General features: G+C 43.8%; 1 protein-coding gene across 2 annotated transcripts in view; it reads right to left on the bottom strand.

Annotated features, from left to right (window-relative positions):
• Positions 1-21,793, bottom strand: part of stim2b (stromal interaction molecule 2b) — a 133,669-nt gene that overhangs the window by 15,400 nt on the left and 96,476 nt on the right. For both annotated transcript variants that reach the window (XM_078400383.1, XM_078400376.1), the window contains exons 5-8: positions 18,023-18,134; positions 13,625-13,740; positions 4,121-4,298; positions 1,469-1,646 (exon numbers count right to left, since the gene is read on the bottom strand). In XM_078400383.1, coding sequence (XP_078256509.1) covers positions 1,469-1,646; positions 4,121-4,298; positions 13,625-13,740; positions 18,023-18,134 — 584 coding nt within the window. The remainder of the gene's footprint in view (positions 1-1,468; positions 1,647-4,120; positions 4,299-13,624; positions 13,741-18,022; positions 18,135-21,793) is intronic.

Raw genomic sequence — 21,793 nt, forward strand, 5'->3', positions numbered from 1 at the left:
AACAAAAAACAAATCATCTCAACTCATCTGAATTCAGATTAATTCAGAACTAATCTGAATTTAAACTAAACTAAAACACCTTAGTTTTAACTGCAAGAAAGGAGACGTAACAGTAATCTTTAAATGGTGGATGTGAAGCATTGCTTCCATTTATGGGTAATCAAAGTTCAACAAAAATAAGCCCTTAATATTAAATAAAGTATTTAGGTACAAATTCTTTGCACCGAGTGTGGGGAGAATATGAAACTTGTCGCCCCATGCAACGTTGAAGCAAACAGCACCGGCACATTCATCATGAATGTTTGGCCAACGAAAGAATAAATCAGGATTTAAAAAGAAAGAAGCTCATGTTTTTTTTTTCTGCTCGCAGATGAGAACATTTCTGGGTTCTTTTTGCTTGCCTCGAGACATCATTTGTGTGCATCTATGTCTTCAATAACAGTGGCCCCAGGCAACAAACCATATCCAGACTACTGGTTTCAAAATGATGTTTCAATTAAGTGTTGTGTTCTGCTTGGGAGTCTTAATAGAAAACCAGTTTGTAACTGAATCAATCAAGAAACAGTCAGAAAACAAGATGTTGCCAGTCATGTGGCAAAGAAGATTCATCATGTAGCAAGTGACTTTCCCATCCTCCATCTGAGCAGTAATTCGCAGGAGAGCACTGCCTGCCTGTTTGGGATCCACTCAAGTGTTGTACCACTGGGTACACAAGAACAGGCTGGTTCCACAACGGATGGACTTTCAGATGCACGGGAATGTGGTACAGACTGTGATATTTCCCACTGTCTGCTATCTTCTCCCAATTCACGGCAGTGATAGGTAATTAAGTCAACAGAAAATATTGAATTCTACATTTTTAGGTAACTACAACCTCTCTTACATGGGTAGGAAGGAACTGCAGATGCTGTTTACACCGAAGATAGGACACAAAATGATGCAGCATCTCTGGATAAAAGGAATGGGTGACGTTACCGGTCTCAACCCTTTTTCAGTCTGAAGAAGGGTCTCGACCCGAAACGTCACCCATTCCTTCTATCCAAAGACGCTGCCTGTTCCGCTGTTACCTCTCCTATATACCTATTTAGGAAGACACTATCTTTGGACAAATCTCCAAGTCCCTCAGTTCCTCAATACTCCCTAAGACCCTTCCATTCCTAGTGTGCGTAAACTTCTTGTAAACAGATAGTGTGTTGCAGATAGTCTACATCACATATCATATCATATCATCATATCATATATATACAGCCGGAAACAGGCCTTTTCGGCCCACCAAGTCCGTGCCACCCAGCGATCCCCGTACATTAACACTATCCTACACCCACTAGGGACAATTTTTACATTTACCCAGCCAATTAACCTACATATGTCAGCATTATTAAACGCGAGTGATTTTTAAAACAAACCACCTCAGACATAGCACTTCATGAGCTCCCACTCTGCACAAAGAGGAATGTGAACGCTGTACCTGAACCAGCTCCTCCTCGGCATACTTCAGCCTGCTCAGCTCCGTCTCCGATCCCTCCCGCAGCTCCCTCAGGCGCTGAGCCTCATGCTTGGCGTCGTTTATTTCACTTTTCATTTTTTGTTCCAAATTTTGCTTCTCCACTTCGACGGTTCTGTTCTCTTCTTGAGCTTTTTGAAGTCTTCATTAAGGCAAGAAAAAGCACGGCAAATAAAAATAAACAGAAGTGAATGAAATGCAGTCTTTTTCATAACCAATGTGCTCAGCCGCCAGACCCATGACATCCTCCAAACAGCATCTGTGGACATCATCAACATATAACCAAACAAGGTCCACTCAATCAATCATAACCGGCTTTGTTCCTAACACCTATAGTAAGCAGAAAAGGAAATAGGAGCTGGAGATTTTCATTGGTGGGCCGGCAGTGGAGAGATTTAGTAATTTCAAATTCCTGGGGTTTAACATCGTGGATGATCTACCCTGAGCACATAAATATAAACAGGAAGAAAGCACAATAACACCTCTACTTTCTTAGAAGTTTAAAGTGGTTTGGCAAGTCACTAAATACTCTGAGCAAAGTTCTGCAGATGCACTGTAGAAAGTATTCTAACTGGTTGCATCACAGCATGGAAGAGCAATTCCATTTCCCAGGAACACAAGAGGCTGCTGAGAGGGGTGGACACAGCCAGGTTCATCATGGGCACATCCCTCTCCATCATCTTAGGGATCTCATGAAGAGCCTCCTCAAGAGGTGGCATCTACCATCAAAAATTCGCACCATGCACTTTTCTCGCTGCTATCATTTGGGCAGGAGGCAAAGAAGCCTTTTGTCCCACACTACGAGGTTTAGGAACAGCTACTTCCCCACAACCATCAGGTTCTTGAATTGACCTGCACAACCCTAATCCTACCTTAACAATGGAACACTGTGGACCATCTCTTGCACTACCAAGGATTTGTTTTCCAATTGTGTTTTTGCAAAATCTTTTTTTGTAATCATTTATGTTTTTGTGTGTTGTCTGAATCTACATGCCTGTGCGACTGTTACAAGATTTTCATTGTACCTGTACTTCACCATACTTGTGCATATTACAATAAACTCAACTTGTCTAAACTTGGTCCCTCATGCCTGACCTGCCAATCAATATGATTAAGGCTGATCTTCCATGGATCTCGTCTCCTCTTCTGTACTAGTTCCTCATTGCCTCAATTCAAAAATATATCTGATTTCTCTTTAAATATCCCTAATGATCCTGCCGTGAAAACCCTCTAGAATAGGGTTTCAACACTCTTCGAGATAAGATAGGCACAAAATGCTGGAGTAACTCAGCAGGACAGGCAACATCTCTGGAGAGAAGGAATGGGTGACGTTTCAGGTCGAGACACTTCTTCAGACTGAAGACCCGAAACGTCACCCATTCCTTCTCTCCAGAGATGGTGCCTGTCCCGCGGTGTTACTCCAGCATTTTATATCTATCTTCGGTTTAAACCAGCATCTGCAGTTCCTTCCAAAAAGGAACTGACTCTTAAAGACAGGTCAGTTTTAAATGACCACCCCTACATTTAGGTATCACCGTTGGAAATTCTCTCACTAGAACATAAACAGTTTGCACAGGAACAGACCCATCAGCCCTCAATGCCCATGCTGAAAGATGTTAACCTAAACTAATCTCCTCTGCCTGCACGTGATCCATATCCCTCCAGTCCCTGGCTATCCATGTGCTTATCACTGGTGGAAATATCTCGACATCTATGTCTTCCCACCTTAGGGTTTTATATGTTTCAATAGGAACACCCTAAAATTCCCAAATACAATAATGGGGCAATAATGGGACAAGTTCCCTCAATTAGAGTACATGCTCTCAATGCAAGGCACTGTTAGGAAGTACCTGTGGAAGAAATCATGTTAATCAGAAATCAAATCCCTTTGTTGTGTCCATTTACAGCATTATAGAAGTAGCTCCAACTTCTTATCGCTGGGTTATCATGAATAGTTTAGAGTAGAGATACACTGCTGAAACAGGCTATTTGGCCGATCGAGTTCATGCCGACCAATGATCCCCGCATATTAACACTATCCTATACACCTTAAGGACAATTTAAAATTACACCAAGTCAATTAACCTACAAACCTGTACGTCTTTGGAGTGTGGGAGGAAACTGGAGATCCCAGAATAAACCCACGCAGGTCACAGCGAGAACATGCAAACTCCATACAGACAGCACCCGTAGCCAGGATCGGACGAGGGTCTCTGGCGCTGTAAAGCAGCAACTCTACCGCTGCATCACCCTGCCACCCCACTTCATTGTTTTCTTAGCTTAGTCACAGCATGAACTCTGACACCTCTGGACAAACCAAATTTCTCAAAGAGCAGCACCCACATTCAAAGTACCTGTACCTTTTGACCTAATCTATCAGATTGTTAATGCATCACGACAGAATGGTTGTGGGAAAGTAAACATTTCAAAGTTGTACAAAGCATTTTGGGGAACTTAGTCATAAACCAAAATGGAGGAGTTAAGCAAAGTACAAAATGTCAAGGCTTAAAGTGGGAGTGAGCAAAATCATCTCTTACTTTCGGTCATTTATAAAATTTGTTTGGGAAGCTAATTTTGAACACTTTGGTTTTGCTCTGGCTATCACTCTGTCCTCACCTCTCTTGAAACTCCATCAGGCTTTCCTCAGCTTTGTGCAGGCTATCCAGTTCTTTCATCATCTTTGTAATGTGTTCTTTGGAGTTCCTGTTCTGATGGAATGCAAACCAGCATCCTCCAATACCAACTAACATTGAAACAGCGAGGATAAAGTCCTTCAACCAATTGTGACGAGGCCCTAAAAAACAGAAATCATTTCTCAGGCAAAGTTCAAGAGCCAGGAATGTAAAACGCCCTAGATAGTTAGTAAGTTCTCCTTAATGGAGCATTTGTTATAATGTTCTCAACATTGGATCCATTTCTACAGGCATTTTTTAAAGTCACAATAACCTCTCAAATCTCTTTTCCTAAATACAGGCTATTTTTCAATCTGGCACAATGAAAAATATATATTTTCAAAAATATTATCATGTTCCTGCTGCGATATCAACCACATTTATTTATTTCAGTCGACACCGGGTAATATTCTGGTGGAACTCAGCAGATCCACAGCATCTGTCGGGGAAAGGAATTTAGTTCAGTGTGGAAACATGTCTTCAGGCCTGCCGAGTCCACGCCGACCACGATTACCTGTACACTAGTTGCTAAAGATTGCTATCCTACACACTAGGGACAATTTACAGAAGCCAATTAACCTACAAACCTGCATGTCTTTGGAGTGTGGGAGCAAAGCAGAGAAAACCCATGTGGTCACAGGGAGAATGTACAAACTCCATACAGACAGCACCTGCAGTCAGGACCGAACCTGGATCTCTGGCACTGTAAGGCAGCAGCTCTACTGTGTGCCCACACTGAGCCACTCATAATTGTTGATATTTCAGATCGAAACCCAGCCTCATTTATTTCATTGCCTTACTTAACTCAAGGGCAAGACAATTAAGTTTTTTTTACATTGCAAGACTTGAATAAATTCAAAATATATTTGCCTTTAACCTCAGATTTAAAAGAGATCTTGTTTCTTTTGAGGAATGTCACGAGCATTTTGTTTTAATTCCCCGGATGGTCTTGCAGGCAAACCTGGTACTTACTAACCAGTTGCAAAGTCATCCTGAAAAGGTGACCTTCCTAAACCACTCTACCTGGAGGTTTGACAGATCTGAGCACTTCAGAGACAGCAACCCTGATGTGGGACTCTTGCGGAATTAAATGGGGCCGCACCACAGCTTTGTGGCAACTAATGTTTTATATTTTAAACTTGGACGCGTGGTGAGATTTGAATCTATGGTTTCAAAATTGTTCAGGCTCTGCATTATGGCCTGGCTATCAGGGACATTATTAAAACCACAAAGTAGCAATGTGGAATCTGGTGAAAATCCAGATCTCAAAGCTCTGGACCATGTGCATTGTGCACAAAGATCTCTGATGTGCTTCCTTCCATCAACAGCCTTGGATAAACCTCTAAAAATGGACGTCCCCGCCTTGTCCACTTTAGGTGAGCTAAGGTGCTTCCAACAACCTGGATGACTGGTTTAAACTGGAATCTTCCAATATCCATTAATCCAATTTAGTAGCATGGCAGAGAAAATTTATCAAGCCGCAGTTTTTTCAAAATCAGATACATGCATTCTTTCAAGTGACTAAAGAAAGTTTTCTCTGGCAGCATTTGTTCCTTTCTCCTTTAAGAGATGAGAACATTTAGAAGCCAGGGTCCATTGACAATAGACAATAGACAATAGGTGCAGGAGTAGGCCATTCGGCCCTTCGAGCCAGCACCGCCATTCAATGTGATCATGGCTGATCATTCTCAATCAGTACCCCGTTCCTGCTTTCTCCCCATACCCCCTGACTCCGCTATCCTTAAGAGCTCTATCTAGCTCTCTCTTGAATGTATTCAGAGAATTGGCCTCCACTGCCCTCTGAGGCAGAGAATTCCACAGATTCACAACTTTCTGACTAAAAAAGTTTTTCCTCATCTCTGTTCTAAATGGCCTACCCCTTATTCTTAAACTGTGGCCCCTGGTTCTGGACTCCCCCAACATTGGGAACATGTTTCCTGCCTCTAACGTGTCCAACCCCTTAATAATCTTATACGTTTCGATAAGATCCCCTCTCATCCTTCTAAATTCCAGTGTATAGGTGGAGGTAGAGGTGACATGTGAACATGGTGGATGGAAGAGGAAACAATTACCTTTCCTGCTCAAAAAATGGGAAACAAAAAGGCAGCATATTCACCGAAAATACACTGGAAAAAAGAAAGCCAATGACCAAGCAGCAATGCATTTTGTTTTCAAGGTCTTTTTAAACCTGTCCAGTACTTCTGTGAACAATTCCCTGGATCTTACCTAAAGATCACTGCTATTGTTAGCGAGTGATTAAATGTAGTCGTCAATGAATGCGACTGAATAAAATGGCAATGGCAGAATTGTTACTGTTAAAATTTATGGCTGGAGATTTATACCTTGAACAGGTCACAAGGGCCCATTTTATCTCTGGTCTATGGAGGCCAGGGTTAAATGCACAAGATCAGTCCACTGCATCCCACTGGCAGAGTTATAAATAGGTGTGGACATGGATCATTCTATTGCTTTTATCAAATCCATCTCAAATACTGAATAATGTTTAAAGCATCTGAATAAAAAGCTTTAGTGTGAATACTAAACAGTTTGGAGACTTTTGCAAATTCATATCACGCAGACTCTCCCGTGAAGATCTCAGTTTTTGTACTGAAGGCTGAACAGGTTCCATTTCTTCAGTTGATTTTCTCTTTCTAGATTTATAACTGTTGATAATTACAAAGTTTTAGTATTCCATTCAGCAATAATGCAAGATATGGTTTGTATGATTTGAAATATACGAGTTTCAAATGTATTTCGCAACACTGAAGGACTCTATGAAATTTAGTTCATGGTAAGATGCATTATCCAACAAGAAGAGGTGCAGAAGTTACTATCATGTATGAAGGTACACAAATCTCCAGGGTCTCATCAGATACATCCAAGGACGTTGTGGGAAACTACAAAGGAAATTGCGGGAGCCCTGGTTGAAATGTATGAGTCGTCTTTAAATACAGGAGAAGTGCTGGAAGACTGGAGGGTGGCAAATGTTGTGCCTCTTTTCAAGAAGGGCTGCTGGGAAAATGCTGGGAACTACAGGCCAGTGAGCTTAACGTCTTAGTTGGAAAGTTACTAAAGAGTATTCTGAGGGATAAGATATACAGGCATTTAGATGGACATGGGCTGATTAGGGATAGTTAGCATGTTTTGTACGTGGGAGGTCGTGTCTCACAAATCAATGTTGTATATATGGACCAACAAGGCATTTGACAAGGTTTTACAAGTCGGCTCTGGAAGGTTAGATCGCATGGGATCCAAGGAGAGATTGCTGAATGGATAGAAAATTGGCTTTGAGGAAGGAAACAGAGGGTGATGATGGAAGGTTGCTTCTCAGACTGGAGGCCTGTGACTAGTGGTGTGCCTCAGGGTTCGGTGATGGGCCCATTACTGTTTGTCATCTATATCAATGATTTGGATGAGAACATAAATGGCAAGATTAGCAAGTTTGCTGATGATACAAAAGGGGCGGTTTTGCAGATAGTGAAGATGGTTGTAAAAAATTGCAGCAGGGTTCTTGATCAATTGGCCAGGTGGGCTGAGGAATGGTTGATGGAATTTAATACAGAGAAATGTGAGGTGTTGCATTTTGGGACGTCGAACAAGGGCAGGACCTCAACAGTGAATGGTAGAGGTCTGGGGAGTGTTGTAGAGCAGAGGGATCTAGCAGTGCAGGTGCATGGTCCTTGAAGGTCGAGTCACAGGTAGATAGGGTGGTCAAAAAGGCTTTTGGTACATTGGCCTTCACCAGTCAGAGTATTGAGTAAGGAAGTTGGGAGGTCATGTTGCAGTTGATAAGACATTGGTGAGACCGCATTTAGAATATCGTGTTCAGTTCTGGGCACCATGTTATAAGAAATATGTTGTCAAGCCCGAAAGGGTTCAGAAAATATTTACGAGGATGTTGCCAGGACTAGAGGGTGTGAACTATAGGGAGAGGTTGAATAGGCTGGGTCTCTATTCCTTAGAGCGCAGGAGGCTGAAGGGTGATCTTATAGAGGTGTTCAAAATCATGAGAGGAATAGATTGGGTAGATGCACAGAGTCTCTTGCTCAGAGTAGGGGAATCGAGGACCAGAGGACATAGGTTCAAGGTGAAGGGGAAAAGATTTAATAGGAATCCAAGGGGTAACTTTTTCACCTAAAGGGTGGTGGGTGTATGGAACAAACTGCCAGAGGAGGTAGTTATGGCTGGGACTATCCCATCGTTTAAGAAACAGTTAGACAGGTACATGGAGAGGACTGGTTTGAAGGGATATGGACCAAGAGCAGGCAGGTGGGACTAGTGTTGCCGGGACACGTTGGCCTGTGTGGACAAGTTGGGCCGAAGGGCTTGTTTCCAAACTGTATCACTCTATGACTCTAAACAGTTAGACAGGTACGTGGATAGAACAGGTTTGAAGGGATATGAATCAAACACGGGCAGGTGAGACGAGTGTAGCTGGGACGTGTTGGCTGGTGTGGGCAAGTTGGGCTGAAGGGCCAATTTCCTCCCTGTATCACTCTATGACTCTCAGCTCATTGTTAAAATTTTGCATCTGTTATCCATGTTTTCAGGCCGGCATGGACACAATAGACTGGAGGGCCTGTTTCTATGCCATACAATTCTATGACTGTAATGTCCTGTTCACCTGGTCAGTTTCTGACAGTCAATAGGCAGGCACAGTCAATAGGCAGGCGCAGTCAATAGGCAGGCGCAGTCAATAGGCAGGCGCAGTCAATAGGCAGGCACAGTCAATAGGCAGGCGCAGTCAATAGGCAGGCGCAGTCAATAGGCAGGCGCAGTCAATAGGCAGGCGCAGTCAATGCAGCAGCTGCACGATTATGGTTTCATTGTTTACATGCACGGTGGCACAGTGGTAGAGCTGCTGCCTTACAGCGAATGCAGTGCCAGAGACCTGGGATCGATCCCGACAACGGATTCTGTCTGTAATTTGTACGTTCTCGCCGTGACCCGTGTGGATTTTCTCCAAGATCTTCGGTTTCCTCCCACACTCCAAAGAAGTAAAGGTATGTAGATTAATTGGCTTGGTGAATGTAAAAATTGTCCCTAGTGGGTGCTGGGTAGTGTTAATATGCGGGGATCGCTGGTCGGTGCAGACCCAGTGGGCCGAAGGGGCCTGTTTCCGCGCTGTATCTCTAAACTAAACGAAAAAAATTAATACCAGGTTGGCAATGGGGATGCTGCCATTCACAACTAGTTTCCAAACATCTCACTGAAAATGGGTTAGACCTTCTGCTGCGATTAGTTTGTGGTAGATAAGGCAATAACTGGGTTATTCTCAAGTTGAAGTGCAACTTTAGCTCAGATGAGCAATGGGCCTGGGACCCCTGCTTGCACCAAAAGATTTGATACGATATGATACAATACAACTTTATTTAGGGATGTGTAAAGATGGGGTGGGGGGGGGGGGGTCAGTCTACCCACGACAGAAGGGGGAGGAGTTGTACAGTTTGATAGCCACAGGTAAAAGGATCTGTTGTGGCGTTCTGTGCTGCACCTTGGTGGGACCGACCGGTCAGTTGTTGAAGGTGCTCTTCAGGTTGACCAGCCACAGTTTAAGAATAAGGGGTAGGCCATTTAGAACGGAGATGAGGAAAAACCTTTTCAGTCAGAGAGTTGTGAATCTGTGGAATTCTCTGCCTCAGAAGGCAGTGGAGGCCAATTCTCTGAATGCATTCAAGAGAGAGCTAGATAGAGCTCTTAAGGATAGCGGAGTCAGGAGGTATGGGGAGAAGGCAGAAACGGGGTACTGATTGAGAATGATCAGCCATGATCACATTGAATGGTGGTGCTGGCTCGAAGGGCCGAATGGCCTACTCCTGCACCTATTGTCTATTGTCTATTAACCAGTGTGTCATGGAAGGGGTGAGATGGATTGTCCAAGATGCTCCGCAGTTCGAGGAGCATCTTTCTTTCCGAGACCTCTTCCAATGAATCCATCACCACTCCCAGGACGGAGCCAGCCTTCCCGATGAGCTTGTTGCTTCTGTTGTCGTCCGCGGCCTTCGCCCTACTACTTTGTGAGATTCCTCATAAAGTTCATTGTGGCAACACCAACATCTGCAGTCCAATAAGTTGCCTGCTGCAGATGGATCAGGTCAAACTTAGAATAAATAAGCTGGAAATCACCTGTCAGAAGAAAAGTATGTAGGCCTTCATTTTAAGTTGAATTTCATGGTTTTTTTTGTCAGCACCTGGGATGTGGATGTCACTGACAATGCTGGCATTTATCCCTAAGTGCCCTTATATCAAAGATAGACACAAAAAGCTGGAGTAACTCAGCGGATCAAGCAGCAACCCTGGGTCAGAAGAAGGGTCTCGAACCGAATCGTCAGCTATTCCTTTTCTCCAGAAATGCTGCCTGGCCCGCTGAGTTATTCCAGCTTTTTGCATCTATCTTCGGTTTAAACCAACATCTGCAGTTCCTTCCAGCACACCTTCTATCGAAGAGACAATTAAGAATCAAACCACATCGGTGAGTCTGAAGTCAAATGCAAGCCAGTCTGGGTAAGGATAGTACATCCCCTTCGTTGAAGGACTTTAGAGAACCACATTGTTTTTTTATGACAGTGCTATATAATTTCATGGTTACCATTGTTAACTAGCTTTTTATTTAATAAGTTTTTATTTAATTGCTTGACCATAAGTTCCCCAGCTACCGTGGCGGGATTCGAACGTGCTCTTGCTCTGCCTGCTGGTCCAGTCATTTAACCACAATGCAATTATTTATGTAGAGTCCAACCAAGGGCGCACCCGAGAGCACGGTACAAGTAGTGCGAGCCAGAAGAGGTCAGTATCAAGCAATCACTGAGGTAGAAGATCTGCCCAGTGTTTCAAGACTGTGCTGATGTGAATGAAGTGGACAATCCTGTTATTCATCAACAAGGAACTGCAGATGCTGCTGTGCAAAAAAAGACACCAAGTGCTGGAGTAACTCACGGGGTCAGGCGAACATGGGAAGATGATATTTTGGCTCGGGGCCCTTCAGACTGAGATCCTGTTATTCATTTGGTTGTCAGGAAAACTGCACATTCTACACCATGCTTTTACAAATTGTTACTTTCATTAAAAAGATGCACACTTCAATTTTAAACTACTCACTCAAAATGGCACAGACTGTTAACAGCAACTCCAACTTCAGGCCATGCCTAGTGCAGTTCTATGACTGACAACTTGGTGGAAACTCCAGAGTTGCCACTACATCACCATAGAAGGAGACCTACAGCAATCCAAGCACATTATAATAAGACCATGAAGGAGCAAGGCATGTAGCGACAGTGCCATCTAATGGGGGAAGTAATTACCTTGACTAAGCCATCCTGGGATTCTTTTCAGCCTTTCTCAGGTATGGAATTAATCAGAACAGACAGTATAGAAGTATTTAGGGCGGCATGGTGGCTCAGCAGTAGAGTTGCTGCCTTACTGCCCCAGAGACCCGTGGTTCGATCTTGACGATGGGTGCTGTCTGTACGGAGTTTGTACTTTCTTCCCGTGACCTCCTGCGTGGGTGTTCTCCGGGTGCTCCAGTTTCCTCCCACTCTCCAAATGTTTGTAGGTTATTAGGCTTTGGTATCATTGTAAATTGTCCCTAGTGTGTGTTGGATAGTGTTAGTCTGCGGGGATCGCTGGTCGGCGCGGGCTCGGTGGGCCAAAGGGCCTGTTTACGCGCTGTATCGCTAAACTTAACTAAACTACAGAAGCAGGGCGATCTACAGCACAGTGGATGCACCATCTTATCCCCATCGTTTCCATTTATCTCCTATCAACAAACCCTATTAATTTGCAAAGGCGTATCTGGCTTAACCGTGGCCCATTGTTAATATGCTGGTGATAATGTTGCACAAAATCACCAAATGTGGAACAAGGATTTGCAATAGCCTGAACTCCATGAGCATTTCACAATCAATCCAAGACCACCCAGACAATTAATCAATGAGAAGACTGGGCATAAGGTCATAAGTGATAGCAGAATTAGGCCATTCAGTCCATCAAGCCCACTGCGCCATTCAATCATGGCTGATCTATCTCTCCCTCCTAACCCCATTCTCCTGTCTTCTCCCCATAACCTCTGACACCTGTAGAAGGTTCATTGCAAGCATATGAATAAGGAGTAAGTGTAAGGCATTCGCACCTCAAGCCTGCTCCACCATTTAATAAAACCGTGGCTTATCTAATGGTAACCTTAATTCGTCATTCCTGTCTGCCTGCCCTCTGTAGCCTTTGCTTCCACTTGGTTATCATGTATCCATCTCCTCTGCCTTAAATCATTCAAAGAATTTGCTTCCACTAACTGATCAACATTGTGCCAAAAGGCCTCTTCCCGTGCTGCATGACTCTATTCCCATGCTGCATTCAAGAGAGCTGGATAGAGCTCTTAAGGATAGCGGAGTCAAGGGGTATGGGGAGAAGGCAGGAACGGGGTACTGATTGAGAATGATCAGCCATGATCACATTGAATGGCGGTGCTGGCTCGAAGGGCCGAATGGCCTAACCCTGCACCTATTGGCTATTGTCTATTGTCACCCAGCAACTGGTGATGTCCATGAATTGCAGACTTTAAGCAGTCATTGCATGCAAAGGATATGCAACAAAATACTAAACATGACTACTTTCATTTACATGACATTGCTGTGTCCCAAACATTATGGTGCCCTGAAATGGGGGGACTATGTATAAACACTGCTATAATTTCTACATGGTGAAACCAAAATGTATAAAAATAGACTTTATTAAAATCTGACAAAGTGCACTTTAACCACATGTGATTTTTTTCTATTACAAATCTCAAATTGTGGAGTACAGAGGCAAATAAATAAATGTCCCAAAAATGTTTGTCCCAAACATTATGGAGGGCACTGTATATTCTATTAGTCTCACAATGAATGAAAACATTGTGCGGGGTTTCCCAATCACTTGCAGCCATGCTTTTCACAAATCGTGCACGAGGACTCCCTTATCCCTTTGCTTCAATATTCACCTCATTCTAACTGTACAGTAACCTTGAGTACTAAATACTTCAAGAGGAAGCATCCTCAAACATCCACATTATCAAAGAACCATCTGACTTCTGTATGTTTCCCAATCATGAATTGTGCACAAGGACACCCAGATCCCTTTGTATCAATATTCTAAGCCAGTTGATGTTAACCTCGGCAGTGGGAAAGACATTTTACAATCAACGTCAGCTCCCCGCGGTTATAAAGGATGGAAAAGAAAATCCAAGGTTCCTACTCCAGGTGACTAGCTGCCAAGCCGCACTAGGGCTGCAGCTTGCTGATAAACAAGGCTGACAACCCCTCGTTAGTTGGAAGGTCTTGTGACTAGAGTTGCAGGTCAACCCATTGATAGATCTGAGCAATTCAAAGACATCAATTCCGAGTTAACTCATAACGTGGTTGGTGAACATGTTTAAGACCATGAAATAGACTTTTTTTTTACATCGGATACTCACGAATGGGTGCTCCAAAGAGTACAGCATCCAGTGCCTTGAGCTGAAGCTTCTGTCGGTGACTCCGGTCAGTGATTTTCAAATTATTCACCATAAAAGGAATGTCATTCACAGCTAGCCTGCAAGATACACACAATGCAGCCTTAGAAATATGATGGCTATGACATTGGACAAGAGGAGCAACAAGGTACAAATGTCTATTCCTACGACTTGCTTTCTCCTCTCTCTCCTTGTACTGTGGTTCACACTGGGCATAACCAGGTTGCCAATCTTTCACCACAGCGACTACTAAAACCCTGCTTTGTTTGTTTGTTTGTTCCTGAACTACAGCCAAAACGGTACATGATAGCGCAACAATTGTAGGCCCACCTTACTCACCGTCGTCCCTTTGGTGCTAATGGAAGAAGTTTCATTGAAATCGGTGTTATATTTTCAAAGATATTCAAATTTTAAAGTTTAAATCCATCTCCTAAGGGCGGAGGGGGGAATGGAGGGATGGGGAGGAGGGAGGATAAGGGCAATGGAGTGGGGGGAGGGTGGGTGGGGAGGAGGGGGAGAAGGAGAGGAGCGGGAGGGGGGAGAGGGGAAGGAGGAGGGAGGGGGCGAGGGGGGAGGGGAGAAGGGGAGGAGGAGGAGGAGAGGGGAGGGGGAGGAGGGAGGGAGGGTGGGGGTGAGTGGGGGAGGAAAGGGTGCTGCACCAATGCAGGAGAGGTTTGGGCCCAACGGGTCCACTTGGTCTAGTACTAATTAAAAATTCAGCAGCCCAACAATAACTAGAAGGCAGGAAATGTACTCAATGAGGAAGGTGAAAAGGGGGATTTTCAGATGAAGCAGGCAGCGGGGGGGGGGGGGGGGGGGGGGGGGGAGGAGGATTGCAGGCTGGATTACGCAACATATGATTTTTAACCCATGCCCTGTCTCCATCACAACCACTTCTGGTGATTGGTATTACCTCCAGGGTCCTTGGTTGACATTTTCCTACCTGACCATATTCTACACTGCCCTCCCAACCTCTGACTTCGCATCAACTATCAAATGTTCTACTTTGACCATAAAACCTTGTTCCCGTGAATGTTACCACTCAATTTTTTTTTTTTAAACATTTTATAGACACAAAGTGCTGGAGTAACTCAGTGGGCCAGGCAGCATCCATCTCTGGTAGAAAAGGATAGGTGATGTTTCGGATTGGGACCCTTCTCCAGACTTCACACCAGCCTGAAGAAGGGTCCTGACTCGAAATGTCACCTGTCCTTTTCCTCCAGAAATGTTGCCTGACCCACTGAGTTACTCCAGCACTTTGTGACTATCTTTGGTGTAAACCAGCATCTGCAGTTCTTTGTTTCTGAAAATAAAATGTATGTTTGGATGGCTCAGCACTAGACAGGATGTTGTCAATACAATCATGTAGTTGGGGAAAGTCCCACCAAAAGGATTAAGCCTGGACATGCTTTTGTCTCCACTTTAATGTAAATAGACTCATAGAGTCATACAGTGTGGAAACAGGCCCTTCAGCCCAACTTGCCCACACCGGCCAACATGTCCTAACTACACTAATCCCACCTGCCTGCGATTGGTCCATATTCCTCCGAGCCTGTCCTATCCATGGACCTGTCTAACTGTTTCGTAAATGATGGGATAGTCCCAGCCTCAACTACCTCCTCTGGCAGCTTGTTACATACACCCACCACCCTTTGTGTGAACAAGTTAACTCTTGGATTCCTATTCAATCTTTTCCCCTTCACCTTGAACCAATGTCCTCTGATCCTCGATTCCCCTACTCTGGGCAAGAGACTCTGTGCATCTACCCGATCTATTCCTCTCATGATTTTGTATACCTCTATAAGATCACCCCTCATCCTCCTGTGCTCTAAGGAATAGAGACCCAGCCTACTCAACCTCTCCCTATACCTCACACCCTCTAGTCCTGGCAACATCATCGTAAATCTTTTCTAAACCCTTTCAAGCTTGACAATATCTTTCCTATAACATGGTTCCGAGAACTGAACACAATATTCTAAATGCGGTCTCACTAACGTCTTATGCACCTGCAACGTGACCTCCCAACTTCTATACTCAATACTCTGACTGATGAAGGCCAATGTGCCAAAAGCCTTTTTGACCACCTTATCTACCTGTAACTTGACCTTCAAGGAACCATGCACCTGTACTCCTAGATTCCTCTGCTCTACAACACTACCCAGAGGCCTACCATTAACGGTGTAGGTCCTGCCCTTGTTAGACGTCCCAAAATGCAACACCTCACACTAATCTTGCCCTGTATGTTCTCATCCAAATCACTGATGTGGATGACAAACAGTAATGGGCCCAGCACCGAACCCTGAGGCACACCACTAGTCACAGGCCTCCAATGCCTCAATTTCCCTCAGCAACCTTCCACCATCACCCTCTGTTTCCTTCCATGGAGCCAATTTGCTATCCATTCAGCTATCTCTCCTTGCATCCCATGTGATCTAACCTTTCAGATCAGCCTACCATACAGAACTTGTCGAATGCCTCACTGAAATCCATGTACATATCTACAGCTCTGCCCTCAACAATCTTTTTGCTCACGTCTTCAAAAAAATCAATCAGATTTGTGAGAGACGACCTCCCACGTACAAAACCATGCTGACTATCCCTAATCAGCCCTTGCCCATCCAAATGCCTGTATATCCTATCCCTCAGAATACACTCCAGTAACTTTCCAACTACAGATGTTAAGCTCACCAGCCTATAGTTCCCAGCATTTTCCCTGCATAGTACCTTCAGTACTTCTTCGACGGTAAAACTGACTGCTCTCAAGACTTCCACTGACTTCTCCGTTCCTCTGTCCTACTGTCTTTCTCCTCGGGAAATACAGGAGAAATACTCATTGAGGACCTTGCCCATCTCCTGTGGTTCCACACAGTGGTGACTGCTTTGATTCCTGAGAAGTCCCACTCTCTCCCTAGTTACCCTTTTTCCCCTTATGTATTTATAAAATCTTTTGGGATTGTCCTTAATGCTACCCGCCAGAGCTATCTCCTGGTCCCTTTTTGCCCTTCTGATCTCCTTTTTCAGTTTACTCCTTGGTTCCCGAAACTCCTCCGGGGTTGCACTTGATCCCAGCTGCTTATACCTGCCCCATGCATCCTTCTTGTTTTTGACCAATGCCTCAATTCCCCTCGTCAGCCAAGCTACCTTATGTTTGCCTGCTTTGCCCTTCACTCTAACGGGGACGTGCAGATCCTGAGCTTTTGTCAGCACACTTTTAAAACTTCATAAAACTTCAGGCTTCATGAAATGCCTCTTGTGAATATAAGTGTAAAGACATGGAGTAGGTCAGAGTAGATGAGATCTGATGTGCACATTATTATCTATATTCAGAACAGAGGCAGCTGCTTAACTGCACTCCAGAAGACAATAGGTCGTTTTTGGATTACAAAACAACATTTATTAAATATTGTTTCAAAAACAATGTATTTTTTAGATAAGATTTAAACTTAAGAAAATAACGGCTTTTAACAAATGAAAGTAAATATTTTATGTTAATCTTTTCCAATTTGCATGGTGGTGGAAGTAGATACAATAGTGCCGTCTAAGAGGCTTTTACATAGGCACAAGGGTATGCAAAGGATGGAGGGATATGGGCCATGTGCAGGTAGAAGGGCTTAGTTTAATTTGGCAACATGTATGGCACAGACATCATTGCCGAAGGACCAGTTCCTGGGTTTTACTGTTCTAACTTCCATGGTCACAAGAACAAGCCTGATTTTCTTCAAATTCCTGTATGGTCTTATTTCCATGTCACTTAGACACACAGCATTAAGCCAACTGCTCAGCTGGCATAACACCACTGAATAAAATGGTCTGATTCTGTGTTGTAATTAATTTAAGTTCAATTAAGACCATTTTACGTAATCTTTTGATTTCATTTAATAGACAATAGACAATAGGTGCAGGAGGAGGCCATTCGGCCCTTCGAGCCAGCACCACCATTCAATGTGATCATGGCTGATCATTCTCAATCAGTACCCCCGTTCCTGCCTTCTCCCCATACCCCCTGACTCCGCTATCCTTAAGAGCTCTATCCAGCTCTCTCTTGAATGCATTCAGAGAATTGGCCTCCACTGCCTTCTGAGGCAGAGAATTCCACAGATTCACAACTCCCTGACTGAAAAAGTTTTTCCTCATCTCAGTTCTAAATGGCCTACCCCTTATTCTTAAACTGTGGCCCCTTGTTCTGGACTCCCCCAACATTGGGAACATAATAGTGGGGAAGCTCATATTTCACAAGTGAAAAATGAACGCAAGATAATTTTATGTAATTTTTTTTCACCGTTAGGTAAATTTTTAGTTTCATGGATGTTCTCCTTTACTCACGGCGAAGAAAACCAGAGATATATTTGCAGCAAAACCCACCTGGGTAGATCTGTTCCTTGAATCTTGTTTTCCTGGAAATTCTTTGTATACTGTGGTAATTCCACAAAATAAATTAACCAGTCCATCGTTTCATCCATGGTCCAATTGTGTACTGCAAATAACAAAATAGACGTAATGAAACGTTAATAAATGATCGACATATTACGTAGCAGGGAGGAATTGTTCTGAACCCTTGCAATTTTTGTAAAAATACATTTTTCCTTTTAATATTGCCCAGTAAATGTTACGTGCTGAACAATACAAGTGGCATAGATGTCGACTGATGAAGCCTTATTAATTATCACTGATCATTCTGGAAGAGTAGGAGGCGATGAATGGACAGAGAGATAGATAAATTGCTGGAATTCTCAAATACAAGGCACTGGAAATCTGAAATAAGAGAGAGCTGACAATTCTCAGCATTTCAGGCAGTATTTGTATGGCGAAGGAAATAGCTAAAGGGAGTTTCTGATACTGGGAGGAACAGACAGTTCTCTGTATACAGTTGCTGGGTTTGTTGTTGATCTGGGGGCTGCCTTTGAGTAACAGAGTCCTTTCCACCCAACTTGTCCATGACGATCCCTTAGCTCATCCCATTTGCTTGAGTTTACCCCATAATCCGCTAATCCTTTCTATCCATGTACCTATCCAAATGTCTTCAAACACTATAGTTGGACCCACCACACCCACATACACAGGCAGCTCATTTCATATACCCATCACCTTTGTGTAAAAAACTTGCCCCTCAGGTCGCCTTTAAATCTTACCCTCACACCTTAAATCTATGCCCTTTAGTTTTAGACTCCTCTACACTGAGAGAAAGAAAATTGTGACCACTCACCATGTCTGTGCCCCTCATTATTTTATATACCTCTCTCAGGTCACCCCTCAGATTTCTACGCTCCAAGGAAAAAAAGACCTATCCAGACTTTCCTTATTAAGGACTAATCACAATCATACTTTATTAGCCAAGTATGTTTTGCAACATACAAGGAATGTCATTTGCCATACAGACATAACAATAAAAAGCAACAGGCCACACAAAATACATTTTAACATGAACATCCACCATAATGACTCCTCCGCATTCCTCACTGTGATGGAAGGCGGAAAAAAGTTCAATCACTCCCTTCTTTGTCCTCGGGCGGTCGGGGGCCTCTAACCTTCCGTTGACGGGACGCTCTTGACTCCCGTAGCCGGAGGCGGGCCTTCATTGTCAGGGCGATCAAGCTCCTACAACGGGGGGGAATTTCAGCTCCCCCGCGCCGGGCAATCTACCCCAGGTCGGGGCTTGTCGAACATCGTGCGGCTTGGAGCTCCCGATTGGTCTCAACCCGAGACTGCGAGCTCCATGATGTTGAAGTCCGCAGGCCGCATTGGAGCATCGATCGAGGCAAGGAATCGCACGCTCAGATGTTCAGTCCACGACCCCGAGGTGGGGCTCAAAGTCAGTCCCGGGCAAGGCCTCCAGTTCCACGGTGTTAGGCCGCAGAGTGACCGGAGATACGATCCGGAAAACCATCGCATCTCCGGAAAGGCAAGAGATTGAAAAAAAGTTTACCCGACCCCCTCCTCCACCCACCACATAAAACAAACCAGAGAACATTTACACAAACTTTTAAAACAATGGCACAGCAGTACAGTTGCTGCCTTACAGCACCAGAGACCTGGGTTTGATCCTGACTATGTGCGCAGTCTGTATGGAGTTTGTACGTCTCCGTGTGTTCAGGTTTCTCCCACACTCCAAAGACGTGCAGATTTGTAGATTAATTGGCTTCATTTAATTGTAAATTGTCCCTTGTGTGCAGGATAGTGCTCGTGTGCATGGTCGGCACAGTCTCGGTGGGTTGAAGGCCCTGTTTCCACACTGTATCTCTAAAGTCTCAAGTAAAGTCTACTCCACGCCTTTTGAATTGACATTAGAACACTGTAAGAAGCCAAAGATAGAGCTCAGACTGGAGGAGGCATGAAGAAGTAAAATCACAGGCAACCGGAAGTTCATGGTCCCTCTTTTGCAGTGAACATAAGTGGTATGTTCTCTGCTGTATTCATAGGTGCTGCCTTCTCTGTTACTCAATAAGATCACACCTGACCTTTAACCTCAATGTCACTTTCCTGCACTAAACCACATCCCTTCATTCCGTTAATATCCAATAAAATATGATTTTCTGCCTTGAATATAATTAGTGCCTGAGCATCCACAATCTTCTCGGGTAGATTTCCAAAGATTTATTATAATCTATAATACAAATTATTGATGGCAGATAAAAGAAAAATCTTAAAATTGATACGATGAAAAAACTAAAAGATTAAGTGACAATAAAAAACATTAATTCAATGTTGTAATTCTCAATCAAAAAATTATTGGAGTTGTAAAGACTATCTTAAAAATCTGCATGAGCTGCTAGGGAAGAACTACAACTGTTAATTGAAAAATAGTAATCTGTGGATACTGAAAATCTATTATAAAAAACAGAAAATACTTAAGTCTGAGGAAATGCAGAAACAAAGTACTGCAGATGCTGGCGAATACACAAAAGGACACAAAGTTCTGGAATAACTCAGCAGGTCAGGCAGCAACTCAGGAGAAAATGGATAGGTGACGTTTCGAGTTGGGACTCTGCTCAGAAGGCTCCACCCAAAATGTCACCTATCTATGTTCTCCAAAGATGCTGCCTGACTTGACCACTCACCAAACCTGTCCAAGACCTTCTGCAGAGTTCCTGTTTCCTCTACACTACCTGCCTCTCCACCTATCTCTGTTCATTGCATTGCAGTCCTCAATTTCTGAATAAAAGTTCTGAAAAGGTATCTTTCCATTTTGTATCAGAACCGGTGAGTTCCAGCACCTGCAATGTTTTGCTTCTCCATTGTGTCTCGTGTCGTTTCAGCATTTTATTTTGTTTTCATTTGTTTCTTTCCACTCCCACCTCCTCCCCATGGATTATCTGTGAATGACTAACCCTCTCCAGCGCATGTCCCCAGTCCTATCTCAGCCAGCAAGACTGCCAATTGCTTTATTCTTGCATATATTGGCTTCATTCTCCCCACTCCTCCTCCTCCCCAACAAAACTGATTTGATGTCTATTTTTACTCAGTTCTGATGAGAGGTCATTGATCTGAAAAATTAACCTCATCTTCCAGTAGATGAGTACTGGAAGTATTCATCTATTGAATACTTCCTGTACTTTCTATTTATGATTCCAATATTTTATTGAACACAATGACGCAATAAAGTATCACATGGTCACTGCTTGCGCAGAGTAGGGAGAGAGTAACGAGGGAACAAGAAGCATTTGGAGTGGGGAAGAGACCGATGAAAAGGGCACCATGGCGACAAAATGCCTTGGTTGTGTGGAGGGAGGGCTTTGAGATCACTGCTGCACAGGAATAAAACTGTGGTCATTAGATGATCTTGCTCAAAGGTTCCAATATTTCACCTCTAGAAGATGGGATGCTTTGCTGTTTAGGAGATATGGTAGGTACACACACACATACATACGGGCATGCAACACACACACCCACACTGACTAAAGAGTGATGACGTCCCTTGTCAGATTTGGCTAATTGTGAGAAACCGCAATGCAAATATTAACCAGCAGAGGGAGGCCAATACCTTGATGAGCCACAAAATGCTGGAGTAACTAAGCGGATCAGGCAGCATCTCTGGAGAACATCGTTAGGTGACGTTTCAGGTTGGGAGCCTTCTTCAGACTGACGAAAATGATCCATGAATTTGAAGAAGCGTCCCGACCCAAAACGTCAACAGTA

Source organism: Rhinoraja longicauda, chromosome 1 (genome assembly GCF_053455715.1).
Source record: "Rhinoraja longicauda isolate Sanriku21f chromosome 1, sRhiLon1.1, whole genome shotgun sequence".
NCBI classification, from domain to species: domain Eukaryota; kingdom Metazoa; phylum Chordata; class Chondrichthyes; order Rajiformes; family Arhynchobatidae; genus Rhinoraja; species Rhinoraja longicauda.